Source organism: Sus scrofa, chromosome 12 (genome assembly GCF_000003025.6).
Source record: "Sus scrofa isolate TJ Tabasco breed Duroc chromosome 12, Sscrofa11.1, whole genome shotgun sequence".
Lineage (NCBI taxonomy): Eukaryota > Metazoa > Chordata > Mammalia > Artiodactyla > Suidae > Sus > Sus scrofa.
In genome coordinates this window covers 37,632,893-37,658,014 of record NC_010454.4, presented here as the reverse complement: position 1 = coordinate 37,658,014, position 25,122 = coordinate 37,632,893, and the positions used below count along the sequence as shown (strand labels likewise).

Sequence of the window (25,122 nt, the reverse complement as noted above, 5' to 3'; positions counted from 1 at the left end):
AATGCCCTCAAAATAATTTAGGCAGAGATACATTTCATCAAATTAAGAACTAAAACAGCCTCTAAATTGTACAATGTGTATGACAAAAATTTATCTCACAGAATACTCCTTTTGTTCAATTTTAAATATTCCATCACAAATATATATTGCTTTAAGTGAACCTAATATGTGAAAATGACATCTATTAAGACAAATATCAGATTACATGATTTATCTTCTGTTTTACAGGTATTTACTGGTCACAGTGAAATGTACTTCAAAGCACTCACCTCATCATAGTGACTTTTTGCAAACAGGAGTGCACACAGTTCTCCATAGAGTGCAGCTTTGTTTGCTTGCTGGCCATGTTTTGAGAGTTTATCCATATATGTCTGAGCTAACTTAAATGTTTCTTCACCCAAATGATATTTGCAGTTTCCATTTCGCACGTGAAGCAATCTGCAAAAGCACAAATGACATTCCTCTATTTCTGATCAATATTTCCAAGAAAGACCAGATCACTATGTAGCACCCAATATGTAGCCAAGGTCACCAAACACAGGAAATGGGGCAGCACTGGATAACAACTGACTGGCCCAAATTAGGACTAATGCACAGAAGTATATGCTTGTCACAGAAAGCTACCCATAATTAACATCATCCAACTTTGATTCCTTATCTTCTCTAAATATTTTGTAGGCTTTGTGCACTCACCATGTGCTCATATATCACCTAACTTTTTGTTCCAAATCCCAAATACAGTTTCATTATTTAAAAATTGGAAAACAGTAAAAACAAACATGAAATACTATTAACTAAACCACCATTACTTTGCATTATTTTTCTCTTGTATATCTGTGCAACCCTTGATCAGTTAACACTCATTCTATGCTGCTTCAGAAATGTTTCTTTTTGCTTATCTTTCCAGTAAGTCCACTGAAAAGAGTGGTATTGTCAGCTCTTTCTTTTATAATCTTTATCCTCTATGGAGGAAAAATACAGAGTTCTTCACGCAAAGTGTCTGTAAAACCATGCTGACTATCTAGTGACATGCAAGAGTAGTAAAACACTTTCGATCACAATGAGGTCTAGACAGCAAGAGACTATACATCTGTATGGACCACACAAGACAGGAGAAGAGTGTGAGGACTGGAGGCATATTTATCTACTATAATGTTCACTAAAACATCATGTCCATATATCATGCTAACACAATTTTCTGCAAATGCTCAGCCCTGAGAGGGAACAAATTATAAAAATTATTTAAAAGAGGAATTTCCGTTGTGGCTCAGCAGATTAGAAAACCAGTTAGAATGAGAATGTGGGTTTGATCCCTGGCCCCACTCAGTGGGTTAAGGATCGGGCATTGCCATGAGCTGCGGTGTAGGTTGCAGATGCAGCTCAGATCTGGTGTGGCTGTGGCTGTGGCGTAAGCCAGCAGCTGTAGTTCTAATTCGATCCCTAGCCTGGGAACTTCCATAGGCCTCAGGTACAGCCCTAAAAAGACAAAAGAAAAAGAAAATGAAGTATGAAAAAAAAAAAAAAAAAAGAAGAAGAAGGAGGAAAACCAAGTATGGAGAGGTTGGCAAGCAGTCCTTGGGAGTCATCAAATGAAATCCAGATACTCAAAATCTAATTTTTGTATTTATACCCAAAATATTAACAGATCAATGAACCAAGATGAGAAACACTAACAATCTTCTGATCTCTATCATTCCTGTGTACAATCAGGGAAAAAAGTAACCTAATATTAACCTTATTATCAGTAAGGTAGCAAATAGTATACAATGCCGTGTGTATCCTCCTGATACTCACCAGTTATCTGCTTTTAGAAAAAAACTAAAGCCCTCAAATAAAACAATCTGATATTGGAGTTATTAATCTAAAATTGTGAATGGAATACCTTTCTTAATACCAAATTTCAACTTAAGAAATAAAATATAATTAGGCTACTGTAGAACAGTGGGTTGATTAGATTTATATTTTAAAGCAGAAATATAAAATCGAAAAAATGTTTTCACTATATAGGCAACTTTTCATGCTAAGGTATACTATACAGAATAAAGAGACAAGGAGTTCCCATCATGGAGCAGTGGAAATGAATCTGCCTAGGAATCATAAGGTTGAGGGTTCGATCGCTGGCCCCACTCAGCGGGTTAAGGATCTGGCATTGCCATGAGCTGTAGTGTAGGTCGCAGACGTGGCTTGATCTAGCATTGCTGTAGCTCTGGTGCAGGCCGGCAGCTGCAGCTCCAATTAGACCCCTAGCCCGGGAACCTCCATGGGCCCGGGTGTGGCCCTAAAAAGCAAAAAAAATAAAAAATAAAATAAAGAGATGATATCACTTGATAGTGATATTGTTGATCTAATGACCAAGCAGTTTGCAATGATCCCTCTCACCACAGAAACTAGACATAAAAAAATGTAAGTGAAATCCTGTTAAAGATCACGGTAAAATGAAATACGATGGTCTGGGAATTCCCTTGTGGCTCAATGAGTTAACGATCTGGTGTTGTCGCTGCTATAGTGCGAGTTCAATCCCTGGGCCAGGAAATTCCATGTGCTGTGGGTACAGCTAGAAAGAAAAAAAATGTTGGTTCATATGATAAAAGTTTTGAAAGTCTCTCATAGTTAAGTACCGTATGAACATCTATTACCTGCCAGTCATTTTTCTAAGTACAAAGGATACAGTGGTAAATAAGAGAAAGAATCTATGTCCATAAACTTCATTCTTTTTCTTTTCTTTTTTTCTTTTTTTAACGGCTACACATCCAGCATATGGAAGTTGCCACGCTAGGGGTCAAATCAGAGTTGCAGCTGCTGGCCTAGCCACAGCTACAGAAATACAGGATCCAAGCCGTATCTGTGATTTATGCTGCAGCTTCTGCAATGCTGGATGGTTAACCCACAGCTCAAGGTCAGGGATCAAACCTGGATCCTCAGACACTATGTCAGGTTCTTAACCTGCTAAGCCACAACAGAACTCCCATAAGCTTCATTCTTTTTTTTTTTTTTTTCCTGTCTTTTTGCTATTTCTTTGGGCCGCTCCTGCGGCATACGGAGGTTCCCAGGCTAGGGGTCGAATCAGAGCTGTAGCCACTGGCCTACGCCAGAGCCACAGCAATGCGGGATCCGAGCCGCGTCTGCAACCTACACCACAGCTCACGGCAACGCCAGATCGTTAACCCACTGAGCAAGGGCAGGGACCGAACCCGCAACCTCATGGTTCCTAGTCAGATTCGTTAACCACTGCGCCACGATGGGAACTCCCATAAGCTTCATTCTAATAAGAGGCCTATGTGACACCTCACAACAATGCCAGATTCTTAACCCACTGAGCAAGGCCAAGGATCAAACCCACATCCTCACAAACACTATGTCAGGTTCTTAACCCCCTGAGCCACATAGAAACTCCAATTTATTATACACTCCTTCCTAGCGCTGACTTTTTTTTTTTTTTTTTTTTTGTCTTCTTGCGTTTTCTAGGGCCGCACCCGAGGCATATGGAGGTTCCCAGGCTAGGAGTCCAATCGGAGCTTAAGCTGCCGGCCTACACCAGAGCCACAGCAATGCGGGATCCGAGCCGCATCTGCGACCTACACCACAGCTCACGGCAATGCAGGATCCTTAACCCACTGAGCAAGGCCAGGGACCAAACCTGTAATCTCATGGTTCCTAGTCGGATTCGACAACCACTGCGCCACGATGAGAACTCCCATCCTAGCACTGACGTTTAAACATTAAACAATGATAGCCATTCATACTCTATTCACCATGTTCTCTATAACGCTTTGTTATACGACATTTTTTCCAAATGTCTGTTTTTAAAATAGGCTATCATATTTGCCCAATATAAAGCAACCTGAACATAATGACACGAGCTTCCATTTTCCACCCCAAAAGGTTTTTTATCAACTTGAATATTTAAATCATCTTTAACTTATGTCATAAATACATATTTTAAATCTAAATTAAAATTTCTAAAATTACTTTTTCTCAGTTTATGAAATGTTATCTAAACTATTCACATGCATCTTTTTTCCCCCTCTTTTTTGGCCACCCTGAGTCATATGGCATTACTGGGCTGGGATCTGATCTGAGCTGCAGGTGCGGCAACACCAGATCCTTTAACCCACTGTGCCAAGCCAGCATCGTGCATCCTGGCGCTGCAAAGACACCACTGATCCCATTGCACCACACTGGGAACTCCTCACATGCATCTTAAAACCTTTATCTTCATAATCACCAAATTACTTTTTGAGTCACTTTAACAGTTTTTCAGAGCAAAACATTTTCACTTACTTGAAAATCAACACTTTTGAGTCTGTGATGATGTCACTAGAAATTTTATCCAGGAGTTCCCATTGTGGCACAGTGGTTAACAAATCCGACTAGGAACCATGAGGTTGCAGGGTTCGATCCCTGGCCTTGCTCAGTGGGTTAAGGATCTGGCATTGCCGTGAGCTGTGGCGTAGGTCACAGATGTGGCTCGGATCCCAAGCTGCTGTGGCTGTGGCATAGGATGGCGGCTACAGCTCCGATTCGACCCCTAGCCTGGGAACCTCCATATGCTGTGGGAACAGTCCAAGAAATGGCCAAAAGACAAAAAAAAAAAAAAAAAAAAAAGAAAGAAAGAAAGAAAAGAAATTTTATTCAAAGGTACCAGCAACCATTTGCAAAGCATTAAGACTGTTGGGCTTTCCCATTCCACCTAAGTAGATATCCATAATCTCTACAACCAAACCACTTAATGCATCACATTTCAAAGTAACATTCAAAAAGCCAGTTAATAAAGTCATTCTGACCTCCAGAATAATTCTGAATGTGTTACATTCCATTACTTCCTTCAAAATAAAATTCTGCTGGGTAAACCATATGAGCGTCCTGATATTGGCTGGTTAAACTTTCAGGCTAACATTTTTTTCCCCAAGTGGTACTTCTTTGTTCGAAATAACAGACTTGAAAGAATATCACATAACATGAGTCACTTTGTAAGGCAACTCTATACTCTTTACAATTTTCAGGTGAAAAAAACTTATCTTACATTTAATAGTATGTGGTAACTGGGAATTTCTAGAATTTCCCTTTCATTTCCAGTTTGAAAAAAATCCTTACATAAGATATATTATAAATTCACACTTTGTTCTTCTTTTTCTACTCCATTTGTGTCTAACTACGTAATTACAATATTCACTGCTTACCACTCTTTCTACACCTTGTTCCTCTATCTTGAGATTTGTTATTATTGAACATTTATTTGATTAGAGAAATTTTTTGACTACTATTTCCCCTTTTTTTCCTCTGGCTTTGCACACAGCATTTAGAAGCTCCTGGGCCAAGGATCAAATCCACACCACAGCAGTGAAAACACCAGATCTTTAACCTGCTGAGCCAGCAGGAAACTCCTAACTATTTTCCTCAGAAAAAGTACATGGAAATATACTTAGTTTCTATATATTTGAAAATTTTAAGTTATATCCTAAAAGTCTGTGCAGTATTTTCTCAGTAATTGAGATACTGTTATTGTCTCTTAGAATCTAATTTCCATTTGTCCTTGGATTTCAGGTAATTCACCTGTCCATGGCTTAGCACTCTTTTTCAATCTAGATTCAAGTCTCTTTCCCTGCACACTTCAGAAAGTTCTTTTTTTCACTTAACCCCCCACCCCCCGCCAAATATACCAATATAATTACTGTGGTTATTTCTGGGCAGCAGTGTTATACATGGTATTTATTTTCTTCTTCATAGTTTTCTATATGTTTTCAATTTGTTTGGTAATAGACATATGCGTAAGAAAAAGCAAAGCTATTAACTAGAAAACAAGTAAAAGGAACTAGATAGAGTCTTCAAGGAATATAACAAAGACTGAAATATGGTACCAGGTTTCACAAGATGATTGTGATATTTGCTCTACACTGCTTCCATGCCAGCCCCAGATAAACTGGTTTTAAATTTAAAAACATTCTCTTATACTGGGCTCAAAGCTTCTGGGATCGGCCAAAGGATTTCATTAGTATGTATTCTGCAAAACAACCCTTTTCCAATTCAATTAAAAGCTAAGTAAGAAAAATTTAATCTTTTTTTTTTTAAATGATACTACTATAATGTTAAAATTATATCCATGCTTGCAATGATCAAAAATTTGGCAAACACAGCTGCGTAAAGGCAAATTTTATTTTCAAATTTCAAATTCTTAAGAACAACATGTGTAGGTATACAGGCAGTAAGCTGGTTTTACAAACGGTCTTGTTTCTTGGTGCCTGCTCATACGTGCCTGGTCTTGTTCATATGTGCCTGTTTTGAAAGTGAGAACAGTCACTGTATTGACAGTTACCTATCCAATATTCCCCTCTCCTCCTTCCTTAATGCACACCCATGAGTTCATTTGGTGGGGCAAAACGCACAATTAAAAAAATGTTTTGATCCTTAGACTGCCTTATACTGGTTGGAGAATGTAGAGAATGTGTCCCTGTTTCAAAGTAAGCAAAGAAGACAGGGCTAGGCCTCTGGGAAACTTTTTTCTGGTTGAAAAAAAAAAAAAGAAAGAAAAGGAAAGCGGCAAGAGCCTTCCCCCCTTACCTATAACATTTGCAAACTGGTATCAACTACATGCTAAAGATGACAAAGTGAGAAAGGGAGGAGAAGCCCTGGTTTTGTGAGGATACTCAATCTTTTGATTACATTAATACAAAATTTATATAGGAGCCTTAAATTCAGACAGAAGAAATCTTAGTTATTGGGATGAAATAAATCTTCTAGAATAGAAGGAAGGAAGGGAGGGAGGAAGGGAAGGAAGAACAGACCCTTCCCACTTGATGAATAAAAAGCAAGCACATACAAGAACAAAATGTTTTCTACCCTCTTGGTCAAAAGAGGAATCTATAATGAAATCAAACAAAATGGTTTTTCTGTTCTAAATTAACTAGCTCATATACAAAGAAACATGGAGCTAACCCCTAACATCCCACATGAGATAGTCTAGTCTCCTATTCCCACAAAGATAGGATAGGCAGAACTGCGGAGGAAAGATGACAAAGATTATTTTTATCAGCCCTACAAATTAAAGGCCCCAAATGCCAATCTCTTTATAGTTACTGCACACAAGTATTACTATAATTTATTATACTATATCCATGGGAAATTATCATAAGCTCCTAAAATACTATTTATAATTAAGTTTGCACGTTATAATTAACTTCAGGATTTTAATATCTAACACAGGAAGCCTTGTATAAAACAGGGTAACAATAACCTCAAAAGACTGAGCAGAGTTAGTCAACTTGAGCTTAAATCAACAATGGTTTTACTCATTTATTTACTTATTCTTCTTTCAGCAATGTCCGGCTACAAACCATTCTTAGTGCCCACTGTTCTGGGCACTGAGCGTAGAAATAGCCGCTTCCTCTTTGCCCCAAGGTCACAGGTGCAGCAGAGCAGCTGCAGCCATGGTGCCGGCAGGTCCGGCATCTTTAGGGCAGCAAACAATGGTTTTATATGGAAGAATCTGTATTTAGCTCTAAAGAGGTTCAGATTGGATTAACTCATCTCAAAGATACAAAGGAAATATGAACCCTTATTCAATAAAAACAGAAGACTATAAATTCAGTAAATTGACCAGACTTCAATTAACTTAGGACAAAGAATTATTTTGTTGTTTTTTAAAACTTCACTTCGATTTATTAGAAAATTCTTTTTAAGAAATGTCAAATCAAAGGGGGGGAGGGAACAGAGAGAAAACCTACAAGAAAATAGCTAAAACTAAATATGCAAAAAGAATAAAGACAAGGAAAAAAAAAAAAAAAGAATAAAGAGAGTAAAAGCAAAGAGTTACTTCTATATTTGCCTGCCTTTCTTTTAAGCATAAATATATTTTAAAGAAAAGTTATTTATAAATAAAATATTAATCAGGTTAGGTACAATCTAGAAATGTAAATAGAGTAGGGTTAAAAAAACAAGGGGAGGAGTTCCCTTCGTGGCGCAGTGGTTAACGAATCCGACTAGGAACCATGAGGTTGCGGGTGATCCTGCCTTGCCAGTGGGTCAGGTCCGGCGTGCGTGAGCTGTGGTGTAGGTGCAGACGCGGCTCGGATCTGCGTTGCTGTGGTCTGGCGTAGGCTGGCTACAGTCGATTGACCTAGCTGGAACTCCATATGCCGGGAGGCCAAGAAATGCAAAAAAAAAAAAAAAAAAAAAAAAAAAAAACAAGGGGAATTCCCATCATGGCTCAGTGGTTAATGAATCCAACTAGGAACCATGAGATTGTGGGTTCAATCCCTGGCCTCGATCAGTGGGTTAAGGATCCAGTGTTGTGCTATAGGTCACAGACGTGGCTTGGATCTGGCATGGCTGTGGCTGTGACGTAAGCCGGCAGCTACAGCTCTGATTAGACCCCTAGCCTGGGAACCTCCATTTGCCAAGGGTGCAGCCCTGGAAGAGACAAAAAGACAAAAAAAAAAAAAAAGAACACAAGAAAAAAGTGTGTTTCTTTTCCAAGCATCCAGTGCCTAGTACAGTTCCTGGTACATACTAAGCATTCAATAATTAATCTGTTGAATGGATGAACAAATGCACACTAAGACACTAAGACAACATCAATACATAGTCTGGTTCATAACACTCAAATCTAAGCTAAAATGTCTATAGCAAGATAACTCTGCTTTGGTGATAAGAGACAGGGAAGCCAGAATAGTGACAGTGACACATGAATGTCACCTCCAAGGTTTATTCAAATGTTGGATTATGCTTAGAAGAGATAAAACTTTAAAAGCCACCAATACTATTACAGCATATAACTGAAACATCTGTTCCAACTTACCTCACACAACATTCTACTGCACGAAACCAGTGAAGCATCTCATCATGTAGAGTACACAACTGAAGGCAGGAAAGAAAAACTTTCTCGGCATCACTGTACCAGCCTGCATCTGAAAGAAAGCCACCTACAGGACAAGAAAAATCCAAAAACTTTAGATAATTTAATAAATCACCTGTAAGTAAAAGAATATGCTCACAATGAATATTATCTAAAATGAAAAAATCCCTAATATTAAAATTATGTCTAGTCCAAAACAAATATACTAATTATGAAATTAAAAACAAATAAACGGAGTTCCTGTTGTGGCTCAGTGGTAATAAACCTGACAAATATCCATGAGGATGTGGCTTTGATCCCTGGTCTTACTCAGCAGGTTAAGTATCCAGCTTTGTGGTGAGCTGTGGTGTATGTCACAGATGTTCAGATCCTGCATTGTTGCGGCTGTGGCGTCGGCTGGCAGCTGCATCTCTGATTCAACCCTTAGCCTAGGAACTTCTGTATGCTACAAATGTGGACCCTAAAGAAAAAAAAAAAGCAAAAATAAAACACACAAAACTTTCCAGCCAGGGGAATTAAATCAAGGTTGAGACCTTGAGGAGTTCTGACTGTGGCTCAGTGGGTTAAGAACCTGACTTAGTGTCCATGAGGATGCAGGTTCAATCCCTGACCTCACTCTGTATATTAAGGGTCCAGCCTTGCTGCAAGCTGTAGTGTTGGGTGCAGTTCAGATGTTTAGACTTCTGCCCTGGGAACTTCCATATGCTGTAGGTGTAGCTGTAAAAAGAAAAAAAAAAAAAAAAAAAAAAAAAAAAAAAAACTGAGATTTTGAACAAGAAGTCAAGAGTTTTAACCCTCTAAAAGTACTCCATGGCCTAAGAGTTGGCATTTTCCAGCTAATTTGCTACTATATTTTAGTGATTCTCATGTTTTCATCATGCAGGGTAAACACAGCTTTTTAATCTCTCCATACTTAATCCCAAAGAGGATAAAGACATCTGAATAAACTTCATCTTCTTAGCATACCAGTACATCATAGAGGTTATACAGATAAAAGAGACAGTAGTGCTGCTCATCTAATTTTTTTTTTTTTAAGCAAAAAATTAAACAGCTGTCCTCCAACAGCCTTAATGCATGGGGCATCATTTTCTTAGAATACTGTCCTATCTTTTTTGAGGCTCTTGACCCCTCCTAAGAGTTTAATACATTTTTTGATAGTGTCAAATGGTCTTAAAAGTGTCAATAATATCTGAGTCAAGAAAATATATTTTGCAAAGATTTGTGTTTTATGTTTAATTAAAGCTATTAATTATTTTAACCAGAGATTAGTATGCTTAATAATACTTTTTTTTCATATACAACATCTGTTTTAGGGTCCTCATCAAGTGAATGGAATAATGAGATTATAATACTCATATTGGAGTTCCCGTTGTGGCGCAGTGGTTAACGAATCCGACTAGGAACCATGAGGTTGCGGGTTTGGTCCCTGCCCTTGCTCAGTGGGTTAACGATCTGGCGTTGCCGTGAGCTGTGGTGTAGGTTGCAGATGCGGCTCGGATCCCGCGATGCTGTGGCTCTGGCGTAGGCTGGCGGCTACAGCTCCAATTCGACCCCTAGCCTGGGAACCTCCATATGCCGCGGGAGCGGCCGAGGAAATAGCAAAAAGACCAAAAATAATAATAGTAATAATAATAATAGTACTCATATTAAGCAACCTCCTATTCATCATAGCAAACACAGTGTACATTGTGCTGGTTATGAGGCTATGGTCTCTCAGCTTCAAACCAACCCTTCTAGACTATTTTATGATGCCGGGCTAGAACTCTCTACACCACGTTTCTCCTTCACCAGCTGGCTCCCTGGTAGTCTCCACCAAAGGCACTAGAGAGAAAGAATGTAAGACTGGAGTAGCTGGAGAGACTCCCAGATAGCTTCCATTTCGGCCAGCAAGGTTCCTGCCCACAGCAGTGCCCCAGGGCAATGTTTCTTTATCTGGCAGAGGCAATTCATCTCAGTAAGCCAACTCCACCTGCAGTTTTCCAACACTTACAGAACCAGATTCACGGAACCCCATCAGAGACATTAGCACCAGCCAGTCAGGAGCCGTCCCTAGAGGTCAAGATCTAGACCAAAGAGCCCCCTTCTCAGAACTCTGAGGCACCTGTACCAGCTGAGTGGCATTCCGGCTCTGTGAGGCACCTCCTCAAGCTTCTAAATTTTAATAATTCCAACCCCATCTCCTGGTATCCCAAGTCCTAGGTGTGGCACGTGATTCTTGCAGGTGCTATGATTAATGCCTGCTTGCTGCCTTTTTGTCTTTTCAGTTCTCTAATACCTGGTTAAAAATTTTTTATATTAGGAGTTCCTGCCATGGCGCAGCGGAAACAAATCCACCTAGGAACCATGAGGTTGCGGGTTCAATCCATGGCCTCGCTCAGCGGGTTGAGGATCCGGCGTTGCCGTGAGCTGGGGTGTAGGTTGCAGATTCGGCTCGGATCCCACGTTGCTGTGGCTCTGGTGTAGGCCGGCCGCTACAGCTCCGATTGGACCCCTAGCCTGGGAACCTCCACATGCCACCAGCACGGCCCTAAAAAGGCAAAATAAACAAACAAACAAATAAGATAAATTCTATCTCTACGACCCGGATGGAACTTGAAAACACTATGCTCAATAAAATGAGCCAATTAACGATCATGTTTTATGAGTCCATTTAAATAAAATACCAAAAATAGGTACAGGAACAGAAAGTAGACTGATGGTTGCCTAGAGCTGGAGGGGTTAGAAGGAAATGAAGAGTGATGGCTGATGGGTATATGGCTTCTTTCTGGGATGATGACAATGTTCTAAAACTTACTGTGGTGGAGTTCCCGTCGTGGCCCCAAGAAATAGCAACAACAAAAAAAGACAAAAGATAAAACTTACTGTGGTGATGTTTTTACAAGTCTGTGAGGACACTAAAAACTTTGAATTATATACTTAAAATGGGTGAATTGTATGGGATGTGAATTATATTTCAATAAAGATATTTTTTTTTGTTTTGTTTTGTCTATTTGCTATTTCTTGGGCCGCTCCTGCGGCATATGGAGGCTCCCAGGCTAGGGGTTGAATCAGAGCTGTAGCCGCCAGCCTACGCCAGAGCCACAGCAACGCGGGATCCGAGCCACATCTGCAACCTACACCACAGCTCACGGCAACACCGGATCGTTAACCCACTGAGCAAGGGCAGGGACCGAACCCGCAACCTCATGGTTCCTAGTCGGATTTGTTAACCACTGCGCCACGACGGGAACTCCCCAATAAAGCTATTTTTTTTTAAAAGTCTCCATCATGTACACTTTTTTTTTTTTTTTTTTGGCTTTTTAGGGATGTACCCTCAGCATATAGAGGTTCCCAGGCTAGGGGATGAATCACAGCTATAGCTGCTGGCCTACACCACAGCCACAGCAACATGGGATCCCAACCATGTCTAAGACCTACACCACAGCTCACGGCAATGCTGAATCCTTAATCCACTGAGGAAGGCCAGGGATTGAACCTCATCCTCATGGATACGAGTCCGATTCATTTCCACTGAGCCACAGTGGGAACTCCCTTGTGTATACTCCCATTGTGTATACCCCTGGCATGAAGTGTTTTTTTTACTGACTACATAATCTTAGGATAAAGACTGATAATATAACTACATCTTTTAGGAATTCTATCTCCAAGATATTTCTTCAATCTAGCTCATAATAATGGCTGTAGAGATAACAGAACATCAGCGTTCCTGCCTTTCACCTTCCTGGAGAGTAAATTATTTCCCACAAAGATTTTTTCGCTGACCATCTAGGACTAAATAGATGTCAATATTAACATTCATCAACATCACAAATACTCTATTGTTAAAAGATACTCTTCGGTCAAAATTCTTTGTTGCAATTTATATTCCATGGGACTATCAAAAGATAAATGCTGAGTTCTTTTCAGAAAAGAATGTTCTTAAGTTCCTCTAGCAAACACTCTATGACCACTACAAAAAACTTGTCTAACATTGAAGGAAATGATCATGAAAATTTGTTGGCAAAGAATATGTGCACATGCCAGAGAGAGAGAGAACATGCATATACACACATTAATGTAAGAAGTTAAAAATTAGGAGTTCCCGTCGTGGCGCAGTGGTTAACGAATCTGACTAGGAACCATGAGGTTGCAGGTTCGATCCCTGCCCTTGCTCAGTGGGTCAAGGTTCCGGCGAGGCTGTGAGCTGTGGTGTAGGTCGCAGACGCGGCTCGGATCCTGCGTTACTGTGGCTCTGGCATAGGCTGGCAGCTACAGCTCCGATTAGACCTCTAGCCTGGGAACCTCCAGATACCGAGGAAGCGGCCCAAGAAATGGCAAAAAGACAAAAAAAAAAAAAAAAAAAAAAAATTAAAGGTGACAACAGACCTTGATGAAACATTGTAAATCAACTCTAATAATAATAATAAAAATTAAAGGTAGTCTATGATGAAGGAAAAATCCTGCATCCTGACAGTAATAGCGTTTATTTGAATCCTTACATGGAATCAACTGCATAGAAAGGCACACACTAACATCAAAAGAAACAAGAGTCAATTAAAAAATGGGCAGAGGATCTGAACATTTTTGCAAATAAGACACACAGATGACCAACAGATACATGAAAAAGATGCTCCACATCACTAATCATCAGGGAAATGCAAATCAAAATCACAATGAGATACCACCTCATACCTGTCAGGATGGCTATCACCAAAAAACATTTAGCAAGGATGTGGAGAAAGGGAACCCTCATGCACCTTTGGTGAGACTGTAAATAGTGAAGACACTATGGAAAACAGTACGAAGGCTGCTCAAAGAAATAATAATAGAACTGCCACATGATACAGCAATTTCACTTCTGTGAAATTTACCCCCCAAAAGCAATAACTACTAATTCAAAAAGATTTATGCACCCCAATGTTCACTGCAGCATTATTTATAACAGCCAAGATATGGAAGCAATCTCAATGTTCACTGACAGATGAATGAATGGATGAAGAAGGTGTGAGGTACGAGTTCCCGCTGTGGTGCAATAGGATGAGTGGCAACTTGGGAGCACTGGGACCCAGATTCAATCCCTGGCCCAGCACAGTAGGCTGAGGATCTGGTGTTGCCAGGGCAGCAGCTTAGGTGGTGACTGCGACTAGGATCTGATTCCTGGCCCAGGAACTCCACGAGGCAGACAAAAACGAAAAAAAAAGTCTAATGTAATGTATATTTATATACACACACAGTGGAATATTACACAGCCATAAAAATTTTAAAGAAAAAGAGAAAAGTCTTGCCATTTGTGACAACACAGATGGACCTACAGGGTATCATGATAAGCAAAATAAGCCAAAGACAAGTACATGATCTCACTCATACGTCAAATTTAAAAAACAAAACAAATCAAAAATGTCTTCTTAGCTCCACCTCCTAGAGTAATGACAATAAAAACAAGAATAAACAAACAAATGGGACCTAATTAAACTTAAAAGTTTCTGCACAGCAAAGAAAACCCTAAACAAAACAAAAAGAGAGCCCACAGAATGGGAGAAAATGTTTGCAAATGAAGCGACTGATAAGTCGCTTAGGGATTAATTTCCAAAATTTACAAACATCTCCTGCAGCTCAATACCAAAAAACCAAACAATCCTATCAAAAAATGGGCAGAAAATCTAAACAGATAATTCTCCAAAGAAGACATACAGATGGCCAAAAAACACATGAAAAGATGTTCAACATCACTCATTATTAGAGAAATGCAAATCAAAACCACTATGAGGTACCACCTTACACAAGGCAGAATGGCCATCATCAAGAAGTCGACAAACAGTAAGTGCTGGAGAGGGTGTGGAGAAAAGGGAACCCTCTTACACTGTTGGTGGGAATGTAAATTGGAGCAAGCACTGTGGAAAAGAGTATGGAGATTCCTCAGAAAACTAAAATAGAATTACCATTTGATCTGGCAATCCCACTCCTAGCCATCTATCCAGAGAAAACCATGACTCTCAAAGACACATGTACTCCAATGTTCACTGCAGCACTATATACAATAGCCAAGACATGGAAACAACCTAAGTGTCCATCGACAGAGGAGTGGATAAAGAAGATTTGGTACATAAACACAATGGAATATTACTCAGCCATTAAAAGGGAAGAAATAATGGCATCTGCGGTAACATGGATGGACCTAGAAATTATCATGCGAAGTAAAGTTAGCCAGACAGTGAGACACCGACATCATATGCTATCATTACATGTGGAATCTAAAAAAAGGACACAATGAACTTCTTTCCAGAACAGATACTGACTCATACACTTTGAAAAACTCAGCTTCCAAATAAGACAGGCGGGGAGATGGGGTATGTGCTGGGGTTTGGGATGGCAATGCTATAAAATTAGGTTGTGATGATTGTTGTACAACTATAAATGTAATAAAATTCATTGAGTAATAAAAAAAAATTAAGTTTTAAAAAAGAGTTCCCACTGTGGCTCAGCGGGTTAAGGACTCACCATAGTCTCTTTGATTCCTGGCCTCGCTCAGTGGGTTAAGGATCCAGCCTTGCCACAAGCTGTGGTGTAGGTCACAGATGTGGCTCGTATCTGGTGTTGCTATGGCTGTGTCACAGGCTTCAGCTACAGCTCCAATTCACCCCTGGCATGGGAATTTCCATATGCTGCATGTATGGCCATAAAAAGAAAGAAAAAGAGAGAGGGAGAGAGGGAGGAAAGAAGGATGGAAGGAAGAAAACATACAATGAAAGTATAAAACAGTATAGGTATGAAACAATGAAAGTAAAATAAGGTCTGTAGTCTAGGTTACAGTATTAAACCAGTATCAATTCCCTGATTTTGATACTGCGAATCTACAATCATTTCAAAATAAAATTTTTTCTAAAGACAAAGAAAGGTAGCAATAATTTTATTTTATTTTATTTTTTTGTCTTTTTGCCACTTTCTTGGGCCGCTCCCGCGGCATATGAAGGTTCCCAGGCTAGGGGTCTAATCGGAGCTGTAGCCACTGGCCTACGCCAGAGCCACAGTGACTCAGGATCTGCAATCTACACTACAGCTCACGGCAACGCCGGATCCTTAACCCACTGAGCAAGGCCAGGGATCAAACCCTCAACCTCATGGTTCTTAGTTGGATTTGTTAACCACTGCGCCATGATGGGAACTCCAAGGTAGCAATAATTTTAATAAATGTTTGCCTGAAACATACTTACCTATGGAGATTTATAAAAACCATACTAAAATGTTATGCAAACACTAAACAATATTTTTCTATATGTATAGCACACAAAACCTTCTTAGAATCCTTTTCCATTTATGTTTTCAGCATTCTCATAGTAATACAAATTTCCTCATTTTAGAGATGGGAAGGCTAAAATCCCAGAAGGATGAAGTCCCATATCACAGCATACAGTAAGCTGACAAAAGAGGTTGGTAGCAGCTTGACATGGCAGAAAGAAAAGTGGTTTGGAATCACAGAGCTGCAGGATTCTAAACTTAGCTCCACTACTATGTGATCTGAGCAAGTTACTCAACTTTTCCAAATCTGTTTCCTCATTTGTAAAATACTATGAATACCATCACATCATCAGAATGTCGTAAGGATTTTTTAGAAAGAGAGCATAAGTTAATGTTCAGTATAACACACCTAGTTCTTCTCATGTTTTTCTCATAACTTCCTTACGCTCACTATGGGAATGTCCTAGAAGACTACTTTAACGATAGCAAATTTAATTCTTAGTCGTGTCACAGGACAAAACATTCCTTGATTTTTATCATTACTTACCTAAAACAAAGCCAACCTGAATGGCTTTTTCCTTTACTGCAGCATCTGATTCTGCTATATAAGAGCACCGTCTACTGAATGAGTAGGCCAAGACAGAAGCAACTTTCACACCATGATCCATCAAAGCCTGGAAACAATGATGAAGCAAATGTCTGAAAGAGAAGGAAAAAGCTACTTTTGTTTTTATAAAGGTAATATATTTTATCCTTTTAGAAAGTGCTGGGATGGGAGTTCCCTGGTGGCTTAGTGGGTTAAGGATCCAGCATTGTCACTGAAATGGCTGGAGTCACTGCTATGGCGCAAGTTTGATCCCTGGCTGAGAACTTCTGAATGCCACAGGGAGGGCCAATAAAAAAAAGAAGATAAAAGAAAAAAAAAAAAAAGAAAATGTTAATTAATGTTTTCAAAAAACAGTATTTTTTCAATGACGGAATAAAATAAAAAGCTTTTTGCCTTATGCATTATGAGGCGGTAACAATTCACAGTCTAAGAGTTCCCATAGTGGTTCAGTCCCCGGCCTCGCTCAGTGGGTTAAGGATCTGGCATTGCCGTGGCTGTGGTGTAGGCCAGTGGCTACAACACCAATTCGACCCCTAGCCTGGGAACTTCCTTATGCCAAGAGTGCAGCCTTAAAATGACCAAAAAAAAAAAAAAAAAAAAAAAAAATCACAATTTAGCCTAATATTTTTAATTCAGTGGATCACTGAATGATTCTGTATGTGTAAATTGATGACAATGAAGGATGAAATGAATTTTTCCTTTTTTGTCTTTTTAGGGCCACACCCGCAGCCTATGGAGAAAGTCCCAGGCTAGGGGTCAGCTAGGGGTCAGCTCGAATCAGAGCTATAGCCACTGGCCTACACCTCAGCCACAGCAATACCAGAACCAAGCCACATCTGCAACTTACACCACAGCTCTCGGTAATACGGGATCCTTAACCCACTGAGCAAGGCTGGGGATCCAACCCGTGTCCTCATGGATGCTAGTCAGATTTGTTTCCGCGGAGCCACGATGGGAACTCCTGAAATGAACTTTTAATACGACTTTTTGTTTTTTTGCTTTTGCTTTTTAGGGCCACACCTGAGGCATATGGCCAAAGGCTAGGGGTCCCAGGTTAGGGGTCAAACTGGAGCTACGGCTTCTGGCCTACCCCACAGCTCATACCAATGCTAGATCTCCAACCCACTAAGCAAGGCCATGCATTGAACCTGAATCCTCTTAGATACTAGTGGGATTCGTTTCTGCCGTTCCACAATGGAAACTCCCCTGATATCAATTTTAAAAAACGAATTGTCTTATAACAACAATGACCCAGTTAAAAATAAGCAATAGAGCTGATAGGGATTTCTCCAGAGAAAATATACACATGGCCAATAAGCACAAAAAAGATGCTCAATAGCATTAATCATTAGGGAAATGCAATCAAACTCACAATAAGATATAACATCACACCATCTTTGATGGCTATAATACATTTTTTTTAAAAAAGTGATGGCAAGGACATGGGAGAATTGGAACCTTCATACATTGGTAACAGGTATGTAAAATGGTGCAGCTGCTGTGGAAAATAAAATTTAGAGGTTACTCGGAAAGCTAACCCTCAAGTTACCCCAGTTATAGATACAAAGAGAACTGAAAGCAGGAGCTCCTGTCATGGCTCAATAGTTAATGAACCTGACTAGCATCCATGAGAATAAGAGTTCAATCCCTGGCCTTCCTCAGTGGGTTAAGGATCTGGCATTGCCGTGAACTGTGGTGTAGGTCACAGATGTGGCTCGGATCCCATGTTGCTGTGGTGTAGGTCAGCGGCTATACCTCTGATTCGACTCCTAGCCTGGGAATTTCCATATGCTACAGGTACGGCCCTAAAAAAAAAATAAAAAGGAAAACTGAAAGCGTATGTCCACAAGAAATCCTGTCCGTGAGCATTCCCAGCAGCATTACATAATAGCCAAAAGGTAGAAGCAATCCAAATATTCATCAACAGATGACTAGATAAACACAGTATATCCATACAACAGAAAATTATTTAGCCATAAAAAGGAATGAAGTACTAATACAAACAACAAAATGAAAGAAACTTGAAAATATTATATGTAAAATTCAGTCACAAAAAAACACACATTGTATGGTTCCATTTATACGAAATGTCTAGATTATATACATTCAGAGACAGAAAGCAGATTAATGGTAGGCCAGGGACTAGGTATAAGAGGAAAGAGGGAGTGACTGTTAATGCGTACTGGGTTTCTTTTTGGGGTGATGAACATGTTCTAAAATTAGATAGTAGTGATAGTTGCAAATTCTTGTGAATATATTAAAAACCATTGAACCATACAGTTTAAAATGGTGAATTTGTTGTTCCCATCGTGGCTCAATGGCTAACAAATCTTGACTAGGAACCATGAGGTTGCAGGTTCGATCCCTGGCCTTGCTCACTGGGTTAAGGATCCAGCGTTGCCGTGAGCTGTGGTGTAGGTCACAGATGCGGCCTGGATTTGCATTGCTGTGGCTCTGGTGTAGGCAGGCAGCTTCAGCTCCGATTGGACCCCTAGCCTGGGAACCTCCATATGCCGCGGGTGAGGCCCTAGAAAAGACAAAAAAAATTAAAAAATTAAATAAAATGAATGAAACAGTGAATTTTACATATGTGAAGTATCTCAATAAAAAGTTGTTTTAAACAAAATGTAAATAACAAAGTCACAGCTTTGGATAAAGGGGGGAAAAAGTTACAGTACATGCTTCTAGTTTCACAAATATATTGTTATTATTTCTTTGGTCTTTTTTGGGCTGCACCCTCGGCTAGGGGTCTAATTGGAGCTGTAGCCGCCAGCCTACACCAGAGCCACAGCAACGCAGGATCCAAGCCGCATCTGTGACTTACACCACAGCTCACGGCAACGCCGGATCCTTAACCCACTGAGCAAGGCCAAGGATCAAACCCGCAACTTCGTAGTTCCCAGTCAGATTCGTTTCCGATGCACCATGACGGAAACTTCAGTTTCACAGATATATTAAACACTTACCAAGGGATTTGGACTTGGTGAAAGATAACCTGAGAGATGAAGGAGAGGTATTCCACTAAATCTTTCCAATGGTCATCTTTAGAACTGCATAGAGAAATTCAAATCCAAGAAAGCTAACTTTCTCTTAGAGTAAAAAATTAAAATTTTTTTTTTCTTTTTAGGGCCGCACCTAGGGCATATGAAAGTTCCCAGGCTAGGGGTAGGATCAGAGCTACAGCTGCCGGCCTACACCACAGCCACAACGTGGGATCTGAGCTACATCTGCAACCTGTACCATAGCTCATGGCAATGCAGGATCCTCAACCCACTGAGTGAGGCCAGGAATCGAACCTGCATTTTCAAGGATCCTAGTTGGGTTTTTTTAATCACTGAGCCATGACGGGAACTCCCAAGATTTTTTTTTAAGTTTTCCCATTGCCTATTATAGTATAGTGCCTAAGCATTTCTATTGCATATTGCCCCAAAATGAAGTCCTCATCTATTATTTTTTACAGATTAATTTTATTAGTCAACTAACCAAGAAATTTCTCTTAGGCTTAGTACACAGACCACATTCCAAAGGTATTACTTAACATTGAAATCATGTTAATTACTTACTTGCTGATTATTTTATAAACCTTTCTAAAATAAACCTTCATGAGGAAGAGACCTCGTAGAACTTACTCACTGCTGTAACTCTAGCATCTAGTACAGTAGCTGACATATAGTAGGCATTCTAACAAGCATTTACTTCATCTGCTGAACAAATGAAACAACTTGGCAATATTCATATTAAAGATTAGCAGTATTCTGTAAAAGTATATTCTTATTTTCCTTGAAATGTAGATTAGGAAAAAGAAATGGCATTTAAAGCAAATTTAGGGAAGAATGCTAAAGAGAACAAGAAATACAGTCAAAGGTCATGCTGCCTACAGGTACACATAACTCCTACCACAAATTAACCAAAGTGAGGAAGATGAATTCACTCTTTTTTTCTTGAACACAAAAATACAAGGGTGGTACTGATGGTTTCAAAACAACACTATTGAATTGCACACTTACAAAAATGGTCGCAATGAGGAATTCCCATTGTGGTGCAGCGGAAATGAATCTGACTAGTATCCACGAGGATGCGGGTCTGACCCCTGGCCTTGCTCAGTGGATCAGGGATCTGGTGTTGCCACAGATGCAGCTCAGATCCCATGTTGTTGTGGCTGTGGCCGTGGCCGGCAGCTGTAGCTCTGATTCGACCCCTAGACTGGGAACTTCCACATGCTGTGTGTGCGGCCCAAGAAAGCAAAAAAAAAAAAAGTCACAATGGTAAAATTTAGATTACGTATAGTTTACCACAATTGTTACAAAATGAATTTACCTTTTATCCAAAGCTCTCAATACTTTAGCAAAAACTTCCAATTCACAAAATTCACTGCCCAGTTGACATAAGCGTCCCTGTTGGTACAGCTGAAATTAAAAACAAAAATAATTTTTAATATTTTAATTCTCTATACTTATGAATGTAACTTGATGGTCTTAATATTTGATGAATTGATGAATATTAAAGTTATGATTACACAGTAATATCAGGAAAGATGCTTATGCTAAGAGAAATGTAATGTTAAATTAAAAATCTCTATTATTCATATAAAACATTTTAATAGTTGTATGTAATAGTTAGAGATTAATATTTGTTAAACAGTATCTGGTATATGCTAAGTACCACAAAGTACTATGTAATATTTTATTTATTAAACATTAAAAATATTTATACTCAAGTAACTTAAAATTAACTTCTTTTTTCCTTAAACAAAACTAGATAAAGCAAAATTATCAAAATGAGAGTAAAGAAACTGTCCAGGAGCCAAAACTGGTCACTATGCTCCATTAAAGGCTCTTCAGACCATGAGAATCTCAGTTCAGTTCTGGGCATGAAACTTCATAAGCACACTAACAGAAATCACATCTAAAGTAATCCAGTACAGCAGGGTATCTAACCATGTCACAAGCATTTATTCCTTTTGTCTGATTTTTTAAAAACTCCCATTTAAAATAATATTTTAATAAATGTGTTAAATGTTTATCCCAAATAATACAAGCACACAGTTGAAAAAATACTACTACCCCTCTTTCCCCTGCCTCAACTTCACCAAATGTTACTGAATTTATATATGCTATATAAATATAAAGCCACAGAAGGCAGGAATTTTGTTATACCAACTCACTTTACATTCATTACAGGCACTTAACACTTAGCTCATTTCATGAAAACATGGGTTTCAGAAAGAGGACACGATCCTGAATTCATCTGCCCAATGGGCCAGTTAACTTTGCGCGGGGAAAACGTATTAGAAATACAGACAGCAAACTCTTGGGTATAAATCACTAGGTCAAAATAGGTAGATATATTAATGCAAATCAATAATGATTTTTGTAGGGGAGAGGGGACAGGGACTAGCACATGATCAGGAAGGGGAGGCAGAAATGTTATCTTCCCTAATGGCTAAATAGTCATATTAGCCATAAACCTTCATAAGGAAAGATCTGCAAATGATTGTTTCCCGCTGTAAAAAAAAAAAAAAAAAAGAGGGGGGAAGAGGGTTCTGGGAATGTATATGATAAAATTCACGACTATTAAGCACCATCACATACACCTTCACTATTAAACAATAAAGAATAACTGAGGGAAAATTACACTGAGGAGTTCCTGTTGTGGTTCAGTAGAAACATATCTGACTAGGAACCATTCGGTTGTGGGTTCAATCCCTGGCCTTGCTCAGTTGGATCTGGCGTTGCAGTGAGCTGTGGTCTAGGTTGCAGACGCCGCTCGGATCTGGCATTGGTGTGGCTGTGGCATAGGCCAGCAGCTGTAGCTTCGATTCAACCCCTAGCCTGGGACCCTCCATATGCTGCAGGTACGGCCCTAAAAAGCAAAAACAAAAAACAAAAACAAAAACAAACCAAACAAAAAAAGCCCCACAATGCTGAGAATTTATAATAAAATCCCTATTTGGGGGCTTAACAATGTGATAAGTTTCTGATTTGAGGCAGAAAAACAGATGTAGCTACCAAAATAAATAAATATACATACTTCGAAAACAGTATAGGACAAAAAGACCTTACTTTCTTACCAAAATAACTCATCATGGCTTAGAATTTCTTTTGTTAGAAGAAACTTTATACAACTTTTCTGCCTACACTCACCAGTCAAATAAAAACAATTACATTAAACTTTTTAATTTCTACAATTCATAGTACCCTTTAAATACTGAAAATGTCTACCAAATGGATTTGAAACTAAAATTTAGAAAAGCAGCCTAGTTACAGTTTCAAATATATTATAAAAAGGCCCGGTTAACAAAGAGAAGTTTTTTTCTCTCAGCCATTCAATTTTCCTAGCTTAAAATGGGTCCACATTTAAATTCTGGGAGAGGAGTTAACTCGTGGCTCAGTGGGTTAAGGATCCGGCATTGTCACTACTGTGGCTTTGGTTAGAGCTCTGGTATAGCTGAATCCCTGGCCCAGGAACTTCTCCATGCCAAGAGTAAAGCCAAGAAAAAAAAAAAATTCTTTCTTGTACAACAACTATAGTTCAATTAAAAAAAATTTTAGAAGTTCCCGTCATGGCTCAGTAGAAATGAATCAGAGCAGTGTCCATGAAGATGTTGGTTCAATCCCTGGCCGTGCTGTGGGTTAAGGGTCTATTTGGCATTGCCATGAGCTGTAGTGTAGGCTGAAGATGTGGTTCAGATCCTGTGGTTGCTGTGGCATAGGCTGGCAGCTGGCAGCTGTAGCTCTGATTCGATCCCTAGCCTGGGAACTTCCTCATTCCGCAGGTGCGGCACTAAAAAGCAAAAAAAAAAAATTACGAGTTGCCTGGTGGCTCAATGGGTTGATGATCCAGTGCTGTCAGTGCTGTGGTATGGTGTGGGCCACTGCTATGGTGCAGCTTCAATCCCTGGCCTGGGAACTTCTGCATGTAGAACTCATAACAACAACAAAAAATTTTTTTTAATCCTTACCAGGCTTATCCCCCAAAATGCAAATTTGTACATTTTATGAATGGGATTTCTGAATACCAACCCAGAATAAAAATAGCACTTAATCCTTGCAAAGATTTTATGTGTAGGTACCAGGCACTGTTCTAAATGCTCTTCAGATGCAATATATTCTGTGCTTCCAAAGATGAGGAAACTGAGGCATAACAGTTTAAAAACCTGCTCAAAATCACGCAATTAGCAAGTGGTAAAGCAACAATCTGGCTTGCAGCAGTCTTTCCTTACATTCATGTTCTCGATAAATTATGGTGCTTTTCGAAGAAACTATGCCAGAAAGAAGGAGTATAAAATGGACAACTTAAAACATTTTTATACAAACAGTAGATTACTCCCTTCACAGATTCATACATTTTATGGAGTAGATCTTAGAAGAAATAGAACTGAGGCTCTAGGTTCTTTGGTAATGATTTTCTTATCAGATCTTTTTAAATTTGACCTATCTTAGTTCACTATTACATAATGTGTTTTAATATTAGATTCTGCACCCACTGGGTAATGATGCTATTAAAGGTCTAGGAACTACTTTTAGCTATTGGTACTTTAAGGAAAATAAGAAATAAGTTTATTTTTAGAAGTAGGTAAATTATCTCCCAACAGATACGGAGAATAAAATATAATTTTCGGGAGGGTCTTTTTAGTGCTGTACATGAGGCATATGGAAGTTCCCAAGCTAGGGGTTGAAATGGAGCCGCAGCTGCTGGCCTATACCACAGCTACAGCAATGCCAGATCTGAGCCATATCTGTGACCTATGCTGCAGCTTGTTGCAATTCCAGATCCTTTACTCACTAAGCGAGGCCAGGGATCAAACTCGCATTCTCATGGATACTAGTCAGGTTCTTAACCTGCTGAGCCACAGTATTTATTGTAGAGGTATGAAGATAGACCAATCAATGGAACAAAACGCAAAGTTCGAAAGCAGATCTTAGTATATGTAAAAAAGTAACAATGATAAAGGAAGTATTTTAAAATCATTGAAAGAAAAAATTTAGTTAAATAAAAATTAGTGCATAAAATGGGGAAACAAAGTAGGGTACATTCTCATAAAACATAAATTTCAGACTTATTAAAGTTGTAAACATTAACAATTAAATTATAGTAATGTTAAAAGCTACCTGGTGGAGTTCCCATCGTGGCTCAGTGGTTAACAAATCTGACTAGGAACCATGAGGTTTCGGGTTCGATCCCTGGCCTTGCTCAGTAGGTTAAGGATCCGGCGTTGCCATGAGGTGTGGTGTAGGTCGCAGACGAGGCTCGGATCCCTGTGTTGCTGTGGCTCTGGCGTAGGCCAGTGGCTACAGCTCCGATTAGACCCCTAGCCTGGGAACCTCCATATGCCGCCAGAGCGGCCCAAGAAATTGCAGAAAGAAAAAAAAAAAAAAAAAAAGCTACCTGGTAACATGGCTTTTTTTATTTTATTTTTTAACATTGCCTTTTTAAGCATTATCTACCA

General features: G+C 39.4%; 1 protein-coding gene across 1 annotated transcript in view; it reads right to left on the bottom strand.

Annotated features, from left to right (window-relative positions):
- Nucleotides 1-25,122, bottom strand: part of APPBP2 (amyloid beta precursor protein binding protein 2) — a 64,941-nt gene that overhangs the window by 20,696 nt on the left and 19,123 nt on the right. The window contains exons 2-5 of the mRNA XM_013981135.2: nucleotides 20,991-21,079; nucleotides 16,614-16,765; nucleotides 8,795-8,918; nucleotides 270-438 (exon numbers count right to left, since the gene is read on the bottom strand). Coding sequence (XP_013836589.2) covers nucleotides 270-438; nucleotides 8,795-8,918; nucleotides 16,614-16,765; nucleotides 20,991-21,079 — 534 coding nt within the window. The remainder of the gene's footprint in view (nucleotides 1-269; nucleotides 439-8,794; nucleotides 8,919-16,613; nucleotides 16,766-20,990; nucleotides 21,080-25,122) is intronic.